The 17,820-nt window shown below is 47.9% G+C and overlaps 2 protein-coding genes and 1 non-coding gene across 3 annotated transcripts; 1 reads left to right on the forward strand and 2 right to left on the reverse strand.

Moving 5' to 3' along the window:
* Window positions 1–12,466: 12,466 nt before the first annotated feature.
* Window positions 12,467–13,785, reverse strand: F5J12DRAFT_778549 (uncharacterized protein; the record flags this gene model as incomplete). Its single annotated transcript, XM_051742323.1, has 5 exons — window positions 12,467–12,580; window positions 12,633–12,773; window positions 12,944–13,474; window positions 13,549–13,610; window positions 13,698–13,785. 5 exons carry the CDS (start codon window positions 13,783–13,785, stop codon window positions 12,467–12,469), a joined length of 936 nt encoding a protein of 311 aa, XP_051605381.1.
* A 373-nt stretch (window positions 13,786–14,158) lies between these two features.
* On the forward strand, window positions 14,159–15,806 carry F5J12DRAFT_789949 (WD40-repeat-containing domain protein). Its single transcript, XM_051743804.1, has 6 exons — window positions 14,159–14,499; window positions 14,558–14,630; window positions 14,685–15,088; window positions 15,151–15,471; window positions 15,525–15,582; window positions 15,644–15,806. Exons 1-6 carry the CDS (start codon window positions 14,311–14,313, stop codon window positions 15,706–15,708), a joined length of 1,110 nt encoding a protein of 369 aa, XP_051605382.1. The 5' UTR covers window positions 14,159–14,310; the 3' UTR covers window positions 15,709–15,806.
* A 66-nt stretch (window positions 15,807–15,872) lies between these two features.
* On the reverse strand, window positions 15,873–15,944 carry F5J12DRAFT_t8. The gene has a single exon. It is a non-coding gene; the product is annotated as a tRNA-Arg (tRNA).
* Window positions 15,945–17,820: the final 1,876 nt, after the last annotated feature.

Below are 17,820 nucleotides of genomic sequence, written 5' to 3' on the forward strand. Positions count from 1 at the left end.
AGCATGAACTCCATGATACTGTGGTGGTGGAACAAATGATTCACTGCGGAAACGAAAAACTGTGCAGATGAAAGGCGAATCTGATTGGCTGGGAAATTCTGACCTGTAGCTACCAGACGACATATTCAGATGTAATTCGGACCTTAGGGTTTCTCAAGCGTTGACCAAACATAGGCAGACAATAAGCAGACCCTGCTTTGTAATGTCTCCCATAATCTGATGATAGGCCGACTTTGCCTATGGTGTATATTCCAACCTCCTCCATGCTTGGCTTCTCCACAAAGGCTAATGTCTGCTTTCTGTTTTATGCCCAAAGCAGAGTTCAGCCTTTTAACCTAGGTACATTGCTGCTTTTTTCTGTTTTTCTCTCTAAGTCCGTAACTGTTATGCCCAAGTGCGGTGACTTCTTCAAATGGAATAGGCACAAAGTGCGTGAGGTAGGAGACTACAGGCCAAACTTGTCGTAACCCCTATGGCTGAGTTATCGCAATGATCTGACAGAGGTTCTGTCTACTGGCAACTCCCTAAGGTTGTTCATGCAGAGAGAGAACAAGGATTAAAGCGAAGGGATGAAGCTCAGTTGCAAGCTATCGAAAAACTGCAGATACAGGACGAAGTATGTAGGATTATATACCCCTGAGTACGAGCACTGTAGTGGTTGCAAACAACGTGTCGTGACGCATATCTGCAGTAGTCAACAATCCCATCAATCAAATAAGTAAGAGTCATACAGTATCAAAGATGGGGGTAGGGAAGCGATGAAGGCTATACCAGCCAGCGCAATCAATGTGCAGTGAGGAGCCTGACACTGGAACTATAGTACAACATGTGAGCAACATAACCGAGTCAGAAACAAGTCACAAAGGTAAGAAAAGAACAAGTTGTCCATCAGAGAGGGCAGTGGAATACTGGATTACAGGGGCCGTGCAGTCTCGACAGGTATTGGAAACATCGTGACAGCAGAAGACCCAAGCATCCCTTGGAGCATTTGAGCCCCCAAGATGGCGATGACTACAAGCAACGTGACGAGGCACGTGACACACATGACTGCAAGGAGCCAAAAAAGGAAGGACCCCTGGCAGAAGCGTAACATCACCCCCCCTCTAAGGTCCTCAGACCCTTGAGGATGGGCCAGAAGTCACATTGGCAGGGTGAATGGTGTGAGTCAAAGTGAGGTTCAGTGGTGAAAACCAACCAAAACCAACACAAAAGACAATGAAAGCGAGTGGTGGTGTGCCTATGCAGTACCTAGATGGTAGAACCTGTTCTTTGGGAGGGTTTTTGCGAGCCACAACACTCAAAGATGAGTGCTGAGGGTTGGGGGTGCTCCTGATGAAGAGGGAGCAAGAATGTGATAGAAAGTAATAGGGTAGACTGCTGTCAGCCTACAGAAGGATGGATGGTGACTTAATTCGATGTCCTAAGCTGTACTGAGCTCAGGGAGGGCTTGGAGCGAAGTATATGGATGATAGATGATGATAAGCAAAGTAGATGATAGCTAGACCCTTAATAAAGTCTCAACTATCAAAGCTGATGAATGATTTACTGAGAGATGATAAATTGCAAGCAAGAGGGGCTCTCTGATGTCTTCTTCTTTTTTTTTTGCTACCTAAGTACAGTGACTTATATACAGTACAGGGGCATTGCCTATGGAAAACAAGGTGCAAACACTTGGTAAGTGATTGGTAACTGATGAGTAAGGAATGTAAGTGATGGGTAATCATCTTGGAAAGCATTGGTAAGCATTGGTAAGGATAAGTAAGCCAAAAAGCAAAGAATCAGTAAGCAAAGTCAAAAGATTGGTAAGTATTTGCAATAGGTGAGTCAAAGACAGTCAGAATGTCACAGTATGAGTCAAGCAATGTCAGGAACTGGGAAAGTGCACTGGAATCACATTAGGGGGAGGCCATGCATGTCACATCTCGAAGAGATCACTTCTAGGCCAAAGTGGGATGACAGAGAGGCAGTGCTGATCTGATGCCGATATAGTACATCCAAAAGCGGACAGGGTGAGTCAGATGTCAACAGGGGTCAAGCTTTGGGGGTCTGTGGGGTGACAGGAGCATAGGGGATTGCAACTTTCCCCCCCAAACCATCCTCTCAGTGAAGCAAATAAAAACTTCATGAATAAGGCTCTGTTGGAAGAGAGGATGAAGGGGGAGCGTCTTCTGCTGTATCTTGCAACAAGGAGGCAAGATGTGCATCATACTCGTCATGGATGTGATCAGGGAGAGTGGAGAACAGTAGATTATACTGTAGCTGTTGCAATTTTGGAAGAACGACGGATGAGACCAGTATAAAGACATTGCAGGGGGCAGGGAGGAAGGATCCATATGCTTCTTGGACTGGAGAGACTGAAATGACCACATAGGACCTTTCCAAGTGAATGACAGACCTGAGGCGACCAAAGAACGTCCTCCTGGAGGTCATACTGACAAAAAGAACATGCTGTCCAAGCTGGATGGGCTGAGAGGGGGCAGATGAGGGTGGGATGTACCAGGACGCTGTCACACACCAAAGGTGTTTGGTGAGGTGGACATGGATGTAGCTGATGAATGGAGGTGAAGACCATAGCCCTCATGCAAAGAAGGACAGCCAGCAATGTTGGCAGTCATCCCTTGCACAAGAACAGGTTGTCAGTGCCAAAGAAAAAGGAGGAGGTGAGTTAAGCGCCAATAAAATTCTTAAGCGCCCATGTACGGCATTCCGGTTTTCGACATATCTCCACCAGTTCTGCAGACACAGAAACCATTCCCACACTCGCTTGTAGTGCTCAGCCATGCAATCCTACCTTCCAAGATTGGAAAGGATTTGTGCACTCCACATGTTTCTACAGCACTCCCTCCAAAAGACGCTCATTTTGCTAGTTCTTCTGATATGGCTGCCTCCACATCAGTCATTTCGCTTGTCCCCTTTGCTAGGGACCATGGCTACATATATCTACCAGGAGTTCCTACCAGCTTCCGTCCTGAAGCGTCCTGGTACATCCCACCCTCATCTGCCCCCTCTCAGCCCATCCAGCTTGGACAGCATGTTCTTTTTGTCAGTATGACCTCCAGGAGGACGTTCTTTGGTCACCTCAGGTCTGTCATTCGCTTGGAAAGGTCTTATGTGGTTGTTTCAGTTTCTCCGGTCCAAGAGGCATATGGATCCTTCCTCCCTGCCCCCTGCGACGTCTTCATACCAGTCTTGTCCATCATTCTTCCAAAATTGCGACAGCTACAGTATAATCTACTGTTCTCCACTCTCCCTGATCACATCCATGACGAGTATGATGCACATCTTGCCTCCTTGTTGCAAGATACAGCAGAAGACGCTCCCCCTTCATCCTCTCTTCCAACAGAGCCTCATTCATGAAGTTTTTATTTGCTTCACTGAGAGGATGGTTTGGGGGGGAAAGTTGCAATCCCCTATGCTCCTGTCACCCCACAGACCCCCAAAGCTTGACCCCTGTTGACATCTGACTCACCCTGTCCGCTTTTGGATGTACTATATCGGCATCAGATCAGCACTGCCTCTCTGTCATCCCACTTTGGCCTAGAAGTGATCTCTTCGAGATGTGACATGCACGGCCTCCCCCTAATGTGATTCCAGTGCACTTTCCCAGTTCCTGACATTACTTGACTCATACTGTGACATTCTGACTGTCTTTGACTCACCTATTGCAAATACTTACCAATCTTTTGACTTTGCTTACTGATTCTTTGCTTTTTGGCTTACTTATCCTTACCAATGCTTACCAATGCTTTCCAAGATGATTACCCATCACTTACATTCCTTACTCATCAGTTACCAATCGCTTACCAAGTGTTTGCACCTTGTTTTCCATAGGCAATGCCCCTGTACTGTATATAAGTCACTGTACTTAGGTAGCAAAAAAAAAAAAGACATCAGAGAGCCCCTCTTGATCACAATTTATCATCTCTCAGAAAATCATTCATCAGCTTTGATAGTTGAGACTTTATTAAGGGTCTAGCTATCATCTACTTTGCTTATCATCATCTATCATCCATATACTTCGCTCCAAGCCCTCCCTGAGCTCAGTACAGCTTAGGACATCGAATTAAGTCACCATCCATCCTTCTGTAGGCTGACAGCAGTCTACTCTATCGCTTTCTATCACATTCTTGCTCCCTCTTCGTCAGGAGCACCCCCAACCCTCAGCACTCATCTTTGAGTGTTGTGGCTCGCAAAAACCCTCCCAAAGAACAGGTTCTACCATCTAGGTACCGCATAGGCACACCACCACTCGCTTTCGTTGTCTTTTGTGTTGGTTTTGGTTGGTTTTCACCACTAAACCTCACTTTGACTCACAACGCTTCAGGACAGAAGCTGGTAGGAACTCCTGGTAGATATATGTAGCCATGGTCCCTAGCAAAGGGGACAAGCGAAATGACTGATGTGGAGGCAGCCATATCAGAAGAATTAGTGAAATGAGTGTCTTTTGGAGGGAGTGCTGTAGAAACGTGTGGAGTGTGCAAATCCTTTCCAATCCTGGAAGGTAGGATCGCATGGCTGAGCACTACAAGCAAGTGTGGGAATGGTTTTGGTGTCTGCAGAATTGGTGGAGATATGTCGAAAACCAGAATGCCGTACACAGATGCTTAAGAATTTTATTGGCGCTTAACCTGCCTCCTCCTTTTTCTTTGGCATTGACAACCTGTTCTTGTGCGAGGGATGACTGCCAACATTGCTGGCTGTCCTTCTTTGCATGAGGGCTATGGTCTTCACCTCCATTCATCAGCTACATCCATGTCCACCTCACCAAACACCTTTGGTGTGTGACAATGGATAAGGGTCAGCAAGTAGTATAAACCCAGGAACGTGTATGAGTGGCGACTGGCGATGAAGGCGATGGAGATGGCAGTTCCTCGAGGGCTGGAGTATAGCGGGATCCATGTCCATTACAGCATGACCAATGTCCCAAGTAATGGCATTGGTAACAGGCATGTTGGTAGAGGACATGGTCGGGCAGGATGGGAGACTGCCCTCTGAGGTAGAACTGAAGTTGATCAGAAGGGATGGGGACGAAGGGAGTCGCAGGGAGAGGATTGGCAGAGTGGACAGTGTTGTGGTAGTTTTTATGTACTCCCGCCCATGACGCATCCTGCAACAAGACCTCCCAAGCAGAGTTATGAGTCCCAGTTCCAAGTTGTGCACCAACCTCTTTAAAAAGTTCCCCAGAGTCAATGAACCCTAGCTCAATGGCATGCCATTGCTTCTCCTTCTCCTGATCTGTGACATCTTCTTTTAACCTCGAAGCCGATGATTCCTCTTGCTTCGGGATGATTCGGTCAAGGATCTGGGCAGCTGGTGGTGCTAAGAACTCACCAATCTGCTGTTGACATAAATGGTGATAAGCCCCACCAGTGACAGCCTTGGTAAGATCTGATGAAGCCTTTTCTAGCATATCAACCATTATTACCTCAGACAACAGGGCTGTTCCACTTAATTTCCAAGTGCGGATCTTTGAGACAAGTCTGTTGATCACGTCTGACACTCTGTAGATTTGAGACAACATCCCAAAATACTCAACCTGTTTTGGTGAGCACCCGTTAATGTTGTCCCCATTGTGGAAGACATCAAGCGCCCTAACAACGTCCAAGTAGTCACTTGCTGAGACTGGTAGTCACTGCTGGTCAAGCCTGGCAGTGGCGGCGGTTGCGAGGAGGTCAAGTGTTGCACATTGAGTGCTGTCAGAGTAGGTGGTGAAGGTGGTACATAAGTCGGTAGGTTCAGCAGCATAGGAGCTACTGGCTGGGGTTGCTGTACTATCAGGGTCATGGTCAGCTCATGCTTTACCCTTTCCCTTGCAGTTACTGTCCTCACTGAGGGGGACTCTGGCCTTTGGGGTGGGGGTGTGTCTGATCAAGAACCCTGTGAGTGGACACGGTCCACTAGCCCTGGAGACAGGGGGCAATAACGGACGGGGTTGAGAGACGGGCGAGGAGAACCTGGAGACATAAAAACCAGAGGGGGACATTGGAGGCGAGGTTGGGGCATAGATAGTGATGGGGGGAACGAGCCCATCGTCATCGGTGTTGTAAAGGGATTCTGAGGGGATGGGGAGGTCGGCATAGTCATTCTTGGTATTGACAGAGCGAGGGGAGTCCATTTAATTTCGAAGGTGTCGGGCGAGCTTGTACTGTTTGAGCACCTCTGAAGCGTGCTCTTTTATGTGTTCCTCAGGTTCCCATGTATTGGACGATTGTGGGAACCCTTTCCACTTGACAAGATACCTTCGTTTTCCTCTATGACCATCATTTTTATGATTAAGGATAGATTCCACCTCCCATTCGATCCCATCATCCACTAATTCAGGTAGAGGAGCTGTGGGTGCAGCTCCATAAGTATCATTTTCAATAAACAGGAGGAGGTGGGAGGCATGGAACACCAGGTGTACCTTCCATGTTGGTGGGAGGTCCAATTGGAAGGTGACTGGCGACACGACATGAGTCACCTTGAAAGGTCCAAGCCATCAGGGTGCAATCTTGTCACACTGATTCTTGATGCAAAGGTGCCCAGTATCCAGGAGAACCTGGTCTCCTACCTTGGGCAGAGTATAAGACCCTTTTGAGCATGAACACATCAGTTCCTGTGCTTTTTTGTGTGTGAGGACAGCAACATCTTGGCTTGAGGCGAGGCATTCCAACCTTTCATCTACGGAGGGTACTGGAGTAAGGCATACTTCCAGATAGGGCGAGGGGCCATATCCAAGAAGGAGTGAAAAGGGAGTCATTTGATGGACAGAATGCACCCAAGCATTATGGGCGAACTTGGCAGAAGGTAACTTTGATGCCCACGAGTTAGGGAACTCAGAGCAGTAAAGTCATAGGTACCCTTCCACCTCCTGATTGACATGTTTGCTTTCTCCATTGGTTTGTGGGTGATATCCAGAGGAAAGTTTTGTTTTGACTCCTATGGACCTGTAGAGTTCCTTCATGAATGACGACGTGAACTGCGGCCCGCAATCTGAGATTATAGACTCCAGGACCCCATACTGGGAATAAATGAACTGATGGAAAAGCTGGGCAAGTCCGATGGAATCAATAGTCTTGTGACACAGAATGAAGAGCACAGCCTTCATCAGACCCCAATCGACAACCGTGAGAATTGTGTCATATTTCTGTTCTCCCAAAACTGGGAGATCCGTAATGAGATCCATAGAGATTTGTTGGAATGGGAACGCAACCTTGGGCATTTCATGTGGCATGACCGGCGGGGTTGGCAGGTGCGTAACAACCTTGGTGGCTTGACACACTGGGCACCCAGCAACGTAAGCTTTGATATCCCTCCCCATACCTTCCCACCACACTTCCTTCCTCATTTTTGTGAACATCGCTTTTTGTCCCAGATGACCGGAAGACTCATGATTGTGATACGTTCGCATACAATGACAGCGGTGATTGGGGGGAATGTACAGGCACATAGTTCCAAACCTTTTCGTACCATCCTTGGCTGTAGTAACATTATCTTTTGGTTCTGGACCTGTCGAAACCTTTGACATGTCGTTCTTGACGCATTCGTACAGGTCCGCAGATATTGCGTAAACTCCCTTAGCTCCTTTGATAGATTCCTCAGACAGGCAAGTGTCAGGTAGCCTATTCCCTTTTGACTTTTCCTCAGATGGGTGGGAATACAGCTTAGAGTTTGACTTTGAACACGAGATCCTTGTGGGTAAACATCCTACCTGGCATAGGCAGTTAATTTTAAGTTGTTTTTGTAATTTGGTAATGGAAAAAGATGGGGAAACCAAGCAAATTTGAACCTGGGGACCCACCCCCTCCAAAAGCCAAAGGTCTGGAGGAAGGACCATGGCCACCAGGGCAGGTTCCGCAGCTTCACTTTTGTGGGAAAGAGTGTTGGCAGGTACCTGGAGGCAACTGGCCTGCCAGGAAAAACAAATGGGATAGGACTGCACAGTGGCAGCCCATTGAGCTTGATGGGGTGTGAGCTGTTGAGGCTCACAGTAATATTCTAGATTTTTATGGTCAGTAAAGACCACTGTTGGTTTGACTGGGGATAGGAGATACGGCTGAAAGGCTTTTAAGGCATGGATTACAGCGAGCATTTCCAAGTTGTAAACCTGGTAACGCTGTTTGGCACCTACCAGGGACTGCAAAAGATAGGAACAAGGGTGCCACTCATTGTCTGCTCCTTTTTGTGCAAGGACCGCACCAGTTCCGAGCTTTGAAGCATCCATGAACAGAGCAAAGGGCTTTGAAAAGTCCGGGATAGTGAGGACCGGAGAGGAGCATAACAAAGATTTTAACTTTTCGAATGTGGCATCACATTCCAGAGTCCACTGGTAGGATACCCCTTTCTTTGTGAGGTCATGAAGGGGTCGAGCGATGCTTGAGAAGGAAGGGATGAATCTCCGATAGAAGTTACAGAATCTGAGGAATCTGTGAAGCCCGGTAAGGCTATCAGGGGCTTCCCAGGTACTAATGGTGTCAGTCTTCGTCGGTGAAGTTTCCATATGCCCTTTTCCTATGATCATTCCAAGGAATTTGATTTCTTCGGCCTCAAAGACACATTTGCTAATTTTGAGGCGTAACCCTTCTTTTTCACAGATCTTCAGGAATTCATGAACCCTAATCCGAAGTTCTTCCGTTGTCTTGGCGTGAATTGCCACATCGTCCATGTACCCCACCTGTTTGCCTCGTTGGGAGTCAAAGGTTTGGTCCATGTACCTTTGAAAGGAGGGGGGTGAATTGCACTGCCCGAAGAACATTACCATTGGTTCAAACAACCCCCTAGGTGTTATAAATGCCCCTTTCCACTCATCACCTTCTTTTACGCATAAATTAGTAAAACCCCAACGAATGTCAAACTTGGCATAGTATTTTGACTCAACCAATTCGTCAAAGAGGGCTTGCACATTTGGTAACGGATGAGCATCTGGGATAGTAAAGGAGTTGAGGTAGTGGTAATCTTGAATGAGGTGCTTCTTCCCATCCTTCTTTGCTACAAAGAAAACCGGAGCCGCTTGGGGCAACGTTGATGGCCAGATTTTCTTACACTTGAGGTTTTCTTCAAGGAATTCATCCAATACCTTCAATTTGTCTGGAGACATCAGATACATGGTTGCCTTCTTAGGTCTGAAGTCATCTTTTAACTGAATTTCGTGGTTGAGACCAGGACGATGTTGTGGCAACGGGATGTCTTCTTCAGAGAACACCCAGCTGAATTCTTGATATTCCTTCAGGAGTTTTACTTCCTCCTTAGTTGAGGATAAGGCAGCCTTGAGTTCTGTTGACAGAGTGGTTTTGTTAATATCTACTGATTCTCATACCAAACCATCATCATTGAATTTTACCGCATATCCTTCATAGGATGGAACCTGGTCTTTTATGTAAATGTCAGTTTCCCTTGTGGGTACAAACCTGTCATCCCAGCAAGTAATCTTGCTAGTTTCCCAGTTTATTCTTGGTTTGAACTCCCTAAGGAAAGGCATCCCTAAAAGGATGTGCTCCTTTCCTACAAGCGGTCCAATGTAACACTTGATGCAGATGACACGGTTTTTGACAATAACCCAAATGGAAGCCTTTCTTGTGACCCATTCGACATCCTTTCCGGTAAAGGAAGTGGTCTTGAACTTGGACTTGATGCAGTACGTTGGTATCTGGAGTCACTGGATAATTCATTCCAAGATGAGTGACACCTCAGCACCTGAGTCGATACAGGCCATTATTGTTGCTCCATAGTCTGGCAGTACTACTCTTCCCAGTGGCGATCCAATGCGCATATTTGATTCATCACCTATAGTACATTTAGCAGACAAAATTGACACGGGACCTCCCTTAGGAGCTTCGGTAGTCCCATCTAAAAATCTACTCCATGAGCTTTTCTTTCTTCGGCCGTTGCCAGTCAGTCTCCCATATATGCTGTCTTAGTTCTGTCTTCTGAAAGGACGACACAAATACCGGGGAGTTGTTTGCCCTTGGGGGATTTGCAGTCACATTTGTAGTGACCCTTTTCTCCACATTCGAAGCAAGTAATTTCAGAGTTTGAATGTCTAACGTTCCGTTTGCGTTTGTCAACGTCCATCGCATCAGGATCTCAGAAACCTCCATGGTAATGAACAAACTTGCATTCATACCAGGATTCCTTTCCTTCGAGGATGTGTCTCGTAGTGATCGTGGTTCTGGCTTCTCCCACGCACTGTATCCACTCAATAACTGTGGAAGGGGCACGTCCTGAATTTAGAACCCAATCACAATATTCCTTGTTCAATCCTTTTCTGAAGAAGATCCCTGCTTCATGTGATTCTTCTTTGAGCTGAGCCTTGTTGACAAGTCCTGTAAACTCAGCAATATATGACTTGAGTTCCCATTTCCCTTGAGTGATACCAGAAAGACTCAGGATTGTGAGAGCAGTTTGATCGCTGGATTCAAAGGTAGCTTTGAGACATTCCACAAACCTCTGAAAGGTGTCCATGTAGTAGATTGTACTGTCGAGAAGCTTGTTTTCATTTTGATAATTTTCTGCGAAGGAGACCGCAGCACCTTTCGTCATATAGGTGAGGGCAAATGAAATCTTGAGTGACTCCGTGTTATAGACATGTTTATTCAGGTTCAGGTATCCTTCGACCTGCGTGACCCAGGTCTGGAGCCCATTATGGCTCCCATTGTATTCACTGGGATGCCCAACATTAAACTCCCATCCTCCATTGGGTGGGCAGCCATTGTACGAGTCGTCAGGATCGGCAGGGGTCCTACCCTTACTGGACCCACCAACAGGGACCTCTGGGGGAATTACCTTTCTGAAGTTCCTGGTGTACCAACCTCGCAATGCCAAGTCTGTAGGCGTTCCTGTTGGAAATGGATTGCTTGACTGTCCACCAGCTATCTTACGCCAGTCTTCCACCAAGGAGCATCTCTGTTCTTCCAACCTTTCTTTCAGCTCCACTTTGTAGAAAACCTTCATCGGCATCTCAGGGGCTGACTCTCCATGACCAAGTGTCATGGACATAATGGGTGATTTGCATTCTTGTTCTTCCTTGAGGACTGATCTGAAAGAAGTATCAGACTTCTGATCATCTTCTTCTTCTGAACTAAGCATGACTTCCGAATCCCTAAACCAGGATAAGTATGATAACTGAGGATTTGTTGACATAACCGAGGGTCCTGATCTTCCCAAAGGGATGGGTGGCAGTGGGGGATTTCTACCAAGCCCTAGTGGATTTGTGCGAGGAGGGACAGGAGGTCTTGACTTCTGTGGGTTAGACACTTTAATGAGAAGTGATAACAAAGGCTAAGGGAGGATTTATTTCTTGAAAGAAACCTGTCAGTGTAGAGAGCAGTGATTGTGCACAAGTGAGTTTACACGTAGGGACACACAAGCACTGACTCTAGGGAGGCGATCTATTAAAGCCTAATGGCTGCCTGTAGAGCGGTGGATTTGATTAAGGGTAGCAGGATGCTTCTCAATGTTGTTATCAACTTTGACGGAGTAAGAAATGGTTTGTTGAAGTTCAGTAACCAGGGACAAGTAGACTTTCATGAAGAGGTCGACAAGTCCCAAAAGCTGCGTGGAGTTTTTTGATTTTGTTATGCCTGAGCGTGGTGACTTCTTCAAATGGAATAGGCACAAAGCGCACAAGGTAGGAGACTATGGGCCAAACTTGTCATAACCCCTATGGCTGAGTTATCGCGATGATCCAACAGAGGTTCTGTCTACTGGCAACTCCCTAAGGTTGTTTGCATGGAGAGAGAACAAGGATTAAAGCAAAGGGATGAAGCTCAGTTGCAAGCTATCGAAAAACTGCAGATACAGGACAAATACATAGGATTATATACCCCTGAGTACGAGTACTGTAGCAGTCACAAACAACACGTATCCGCAGTAGTCAACAATCCCATCAATCAAATAAGTAAGAGTCATACAGTGTCAAAGATGGGGGTAGGGAAGCAACGAAGGCTATACCAGCCAGCACAATCAATGTGCAGTGAGGAGCCTGACACCGGAACTATAGTACAACATGTGAGCAACATAACCGAGTCAGAAACGAGTCACAAAGGTAAGAAATGAACAAGTTGTCCATCAGAGAGGGCAGTGGAATACCGGATTACAGGGGCCGTGTGGTCTTGACAGGTATTGGAAACATCATGACAGTGGGAGACCCAAGCATCCCTTGGAGCATTCGAGCCCCCAAGATGGCGACGACTACAAGCAATGCGACGAGGCACGTGACACATGTGACTGTGAGGAGCCAAAAAAGGAAGGACCCCTGGCGGAAGCGTAACAGTAACCACCAACGATGACCCAGATGTCTGTGCCCAGTACTGTGGTTAAAGTCACTATTTTGCGCAATGTAAAGGCTATGCGCATGTCATTCGAACAAAGGGAACCAGGTCCTATTGTAAGTAATAGCTATAACATTGCCTGTGATGAGTATCCTAACATGTTTTTTACTGTAGACCCTTGAAATATTCAACAAAGATGTCGTCCAGCCAACTCCACCTCACCCAACTTTGGAACAAGTGCCGTCATCTGATCCTGATGAAACAGAGTCAGAGGAAGAGCTGCTGTAATCACTGTCAGGAAGTTTGCCCTTGCCTGTTTGCTGGTGCCAAGTCTACAATGCAATAAGTGAATTGATTAGGACACCATTCAGTAATCTCTGATACTGTCTCATCATCCCAGATACACTGAGCAACCTCCTGTATGAATTTGGCATTCTGGGCATCATCTACTTGGCCAAGGAAGTTTGGGTGCCACACACAAGTCTTCTGGTCGATCTGCTCAAATGGCTCACATGTGTCCAAAGGCTTAACACATGCATCAGAGTGAGCGCTCTCGCACCATGCTCAAGACTTCTTTTGATGCCACAAAGATCAGCAAATAAAGGGTGTATGTATAGCTGTAAATGGTATGATACATAGTTCTGTTCATGAACGAGCTGACGAACCTTGAGTGTGGAGTGCTCGTTCAAACTCACTTTCATTGCTCTCCTCCCTCTACTTGATTCCAGACGATCATCTTGCTGTGTTTCCATCCATGCATGGAGAATAGCAACCTCTTCCTCAACAGTTTGAAGGTGAGTCGTGAGTTTTTCTATAGTTACTGATTGCTGGCCCACAGTCTCAGAAAGTGCTCTCAACTCAGAGCTGCCATTTTGAATGCCAGCCATATCTGGAGTCGGTGTGCCATATTGAAGTGAACCGGAACTCACAGATCTACTAGTAGAGGTCTGTCCATGTGGCATCAATTGTGATTGGTATGGTGTCCAATTCTTTTGCTGCCAGCTTGACTGAAATTCTTCAAAGGGAGGCCCTGATTCTGAGTGTGGCATGTTCCCATGGTGTTCAAAGCTCCCTTGTTGCAATGGAGCCCCCCTTGAGTCTGTATACATTGGCGTTGTTGGATGGAAGCTAGTGTTCTTAGGGCATCCATGGGAAAAGGTGATGCCTTGATGGAAGTCTGAGAATTCTGAGCTGCTGTCATCAAGGAGTGAAGGCTGGCTAGGAAGCTGGGTAGAATTTGAGAACATGAAATTGTTCTTGAACAGCTGGTAAAGTAAGTGCTAATTGTTCGTGGTCATACTTCATCCTGCCTACCCCTGAACTCGTTCCTGTTGTAGGAGGAACACCCCCATACGTGTGGAGCTGTCATGGACGCATGAAAGCCTCATCGCAGCTCTCTATTCATTCGGGTTACTGTGTATATGCAGGTTTGAGTGGGATCGTACATACCCCCATTATCATTCGTATTATGCGTATTGAATCCAGGGTGATTTGCAGGGCCAGATGGTTGTCTCTGTGGTGTCGAGGATGGATACATGTGTGCTGGGTGTGCTGGAGGGAAGGGGGGGAGGAGGGGGAGGAGGGAAGGAAAGGATTAGTAGCTACTGGGCAGGTGGGCAGGCATGCATGCATGCACAACATACAGCTACTAGGCATGCAAATCCAATGCAAATCAGATTTGTTTTGATTCCGAAAACAGGTCTGATTAGAAAAATAAATCATCTATTCCGAGGTAAAACAGAACACCGTATACTGCTAGTCCGATGATAAACAGACTTAGAATTGTGTATCTGTATCTGAGCTCGCCCTGTGTTTCCTAGCAACACCAACTTCGATTTTGGTTCGTTTTGGTCACCTTTTGCGACTATAGGCCAACCGACCATATCAGCTGGGCCGAGTTCGCCTTCACCTAGGTTTAGGGACCTTTTCTGACCATAAACGGATCTGCACCATTTTTTGTTTCCGCAGTGATTGCAGTGTCTACTAAAACGCGATTCCCAATTCGGCCACACCAACCAAACACATACCCTCATTTTCTCAGTCTGCCTTGTCGTCGTCTGCAATGTCAAAGAGACCCACGCCCCCCTCTGGCGATGGCGCACTCGTCAAGAGGTCCCGCTCAGATTCACCTCCACGAAATGAAATGGTCATCTCCACCTCGGGGGACGATCGTCAAAAAGGGTTGGTCCGTAGTGTAAAACGGACAAGTAACCTCGAAGCTCCCATTATCAGTCTGAGCGGCGCACACTCTGTGAGTCTTTGAGCGAGGATGATATGAAAAGAGTCGCTGATCCCATAATGTGGCAAAGGGCGAAATTGTGAGCTGTAGATTCGACCCCACAGGACAGAACATTGCTGCATGTTCGGCGGATAGGAGCGTCTGTAGGTATTTGCGAGCAAGTTTATATGCTCAACTAATACTTCTTGGCGAAATAGCTTTCTGGAGGACTTATCCTCCCAACACGAACTATGGTCTCCTGTCGAGTCTCCACAAGGCACCGATCCTGGACTTGCAGTGGTCGCTATATTCGCCGATTCTTTACACAGTCGGCGCAGACCACATCTTGAATATGGCGAACGTTACCACTGGCCAGCGTATCAGGAAAATACGCGCACACCGCGGGATCATTAACACTCTCGACCGGACGATGGCTGGTGGCGCTGGCGTGGAGTTGGTCGCGACAGGTTCCGACGACGGGACGGTTAAGATATGGGAGGGCGGTGAGGAAGGCAGAAAGACTAGCGTTGCGGTCTTCGAGATAGGATGCCCCGTGACATCCGTTTGTTGGAGCGCTGATGGTCAGAACGTGTACATTGGGGCACTGGACAACGAAATTCACGTATGCCACTTCGTGTCATTTAGTTGTTCGGTCGCAGCTAACAACTTACGCCGTTCCTTTAGGTTTATGATTTGCGAAAATGCGAGCAGGTCTACTCGCTCGCGGGTCACACGGATACACCGACCTCCCTGACACTATCACCCAACGGGTCGTATCTCCTCTCGCCGTCATTCTCATCGCAAGTTATCATTCATGACGTGCGGCCTTTCTCGCCAGCTCCATCCCGCATACACCGTATCCTTCACGGCGCACCTGCAGGCTTCGAGAACACGCTCTTAAAAGGCGCGTGGAGCAAAGATGACGGCGGACGGCGTGTCGCTGTCGGTGGCGCAGACAGAATGGTTTGTATCTGGGATGTGGAGAGCGGAAGAGTATTGTACAAGGTACAAGAGTTACTCTTATTGCTTACCCTACCACTGACTTAACTCGGGCTTAGCTTCCTGGACACAAAGGCACGGTAACAGCTGTCGATTTCCATCCGAAGGAGCCAATCAGTGAGTTCGCTACGTTCCAATCCCGTGGGGCCTTGGGTAATTAATGATGACTTGAAAATAGTCCTTACCGGCAGCAAGGACGGTACGATGTTAATGGGAGAACTGAAGCCAGGGGTGGTTATTTAGGTATACAGTGACTTTGTACTTCGTTACATTCTTCCGCAAAGTTGTGACGTTATTACTTGGAAACCTTGGTACTGATATTAAGCCTGCAGTGTAGTCAGCTGATACTATCGCATCTCTTACGGTTTGATAAAATTCCAGAAAAAAAAAATGAAATGAAAAAGATATGACCACCGCAGGGGTCGAACCTGCAATCTCCTGATTCGTAGTCAGACGCGATGCCATTTCGCCAGGCGGCCGTTATAACACTGGCAAACATTCCCCCTCATCACGACATCGAGTCCCTGCAGGTTGTGATCCTTTTGCGAGTCTCATCGGATGGAATATTAGATTTCGCGCGACAAAAAAAGGGTAAACTACTGATTGTTAACAAGACAAAGGGAAAAGAAAAAAAACATGATGCCGTAGGATGCGTGCCTACTCGTACATGAAGATGATGTCGACGCGTGTGCAACCCCTCTACGCTGCATGAGACATTAGAAAGGACATGTTATAATGTCCATCTTTTCCTGGGGTAATTTGCAGTAGCAGCTCATACAATAGTGCTGCTTCAGATCCAGAGAAACAAACAAAATCACTGCTCCTGTTTTTGGTTCTGGCCCGCCGACTTCCCAAAGGTAAACGTATTTCCAGACGTGGCACCAAAGCCAAATGCAGACGGTGTCGTCCCCGATGGTTTCCCGAACACGGACTGTGACTGTGTCGTCGGCTCTGTCGTCCCGGGTGTGCTGGGAGTCAAAGATTGGCCACCAAAAATAGAGGATGAGGTGGCAGATGGTGCGCCGAACACCGGGTTGGTCGTCGACGACGAACTAGTACCTGTTGGATTAAACGGGAACGTCGGCTTGGGTGCAAATTCGCCGCCAGGAGCTGAACCGAATGCAGATGTAGCGTTGCTGCTCTGTGAGCCAGTAAAGGAAAAAGTAGATTTTGGTGCTTCACTAGCGGTCGTCGTGGGGGGCAGGTTGCTCGAACCGACGGAGCCGGGTGCGGCCACCGACGCGGCACCGTTCGTTGGAGCCCCAAACGTGAGCGCCGGTTTGGTTGGTGCACTACTTGATGCCGTGTTACTAGCAGAAGAAGAGAGTTGGCTAGAGGCAGACGTAGTATTACTCGGGTTGGCGGTAAACGAGAATGTAGGCTTCGATGATGCGTCGTTGCCCGCCGCCGAAGCTTCCTTCGTCGTCGACGATGAACGCTGGCCAAACATGGATATAGCGCCACCTGATGAGGGAGCAAACGAGAACGTGGGCTTGGAAGTAGTGGCCGACGATGAGGTTGTCGCATTGCTCTCCCCAGAAGCAGGCTGGCCGAACGCGGGCGTGTTGCCTGACGGCGCAAACGAAGACTTCGTTGTTGTTCCATTGCTAGCCGCAACTGTTGATCCCGAGGTGTCATCCTTCTTTCCAAACGGGAATGGAGACATAGAGCCTGACGAGCCAAACCGACTGTTACCGAACGAAGATGCAGCCTTCAAAGGGGTCGCACTGTTCCCAAACAGGATTGTGTTATTTGCGGGGGTTGTGTTGCTGGTGGAGGGAGAAATGGTGGCTGTGGTCGGGAATGTATTCGTGGACGTCCCTGTTCCAAAAACTGGCTTGGGAGCGGCATTCGACGAGCCGCTGACGTCGGCAGCTGTCGTGGATGCTCCAGCCTCCGTCTGCTTTCCGAAGGCACTCGTAAAGGATGGAGTGCCAAATGTAGAACCACCTCCAAAAGCAGGTGCTTTCGCGCCCACGGCCCCTGAAAACGTAGAGGAAGGCGCCGGCTCCTTGGTTTCACCAGCGGCGGAAGCACTACTTGAAGTGGTAGGTGCACCAAAAGTGAACTTTGGCTTACTATCAGGAATGGTCGGAGTAGCAGTGGAGAACGCTGGGCTAGCGGATGGCTGCCCGAACGATAACTTCGAAGGTGCAGCAGGGCTCGTGGTAGTTGCTGATGGAGTGGTCAGGAAGGAGAAACCAGATGTTGATGGCTTCGACCCCGGCGGTGCCGTCGTGGACGGCGCCGAACCCGCAGTTTGCCAAGTGGAAGGTGTTAACATAAACCCAGACGTTGCTGGAGGTGCAGTTGTCGCTGGTGTAGAGGATGAAGGAGTGGTGGCTGCCTGGGATG

Source organism: Pisolithus orientalis, assembly GCF_024613125.1.
Source record: "Pisolithus orientalis strain OTSU chromosome Unknown F5J12scaffold_1, whole genome shotgun sequence".
NCBI classification, from domain to species: Eukaryota; Fungi; Basidiomycota; class Agaricomycetes; order Boletales; family Pisolithaceae; genus Pisolithus; species Pisolithus orientalis.

Bases quoted from the DNA above. Each gene is read 5' to 3' on its own strand.
- F5J12DRAFT_789949 (XM_051743804.1), top strand. From the start codon at position 14,311: ATGTCAAAGAGACCCACGCCCCCCTCTGGCGATGGCGCACTCGTCAAG. The intron at 14,631-14,684 runs GTAGGTATTTGC...TTGGCGAAATAG, and splicing joins TTCGGCGGATAGGAGCGTCT to CTTTCTGGAGGACTTATCCT. The intron at 15,583-15,643 runs GTGAGTTCGCTA...ACTTGAAAATAG, and splicing joins CCATCCGAAGGAGCCAATCA to TCCTTACCGGCAGCAAGGAC.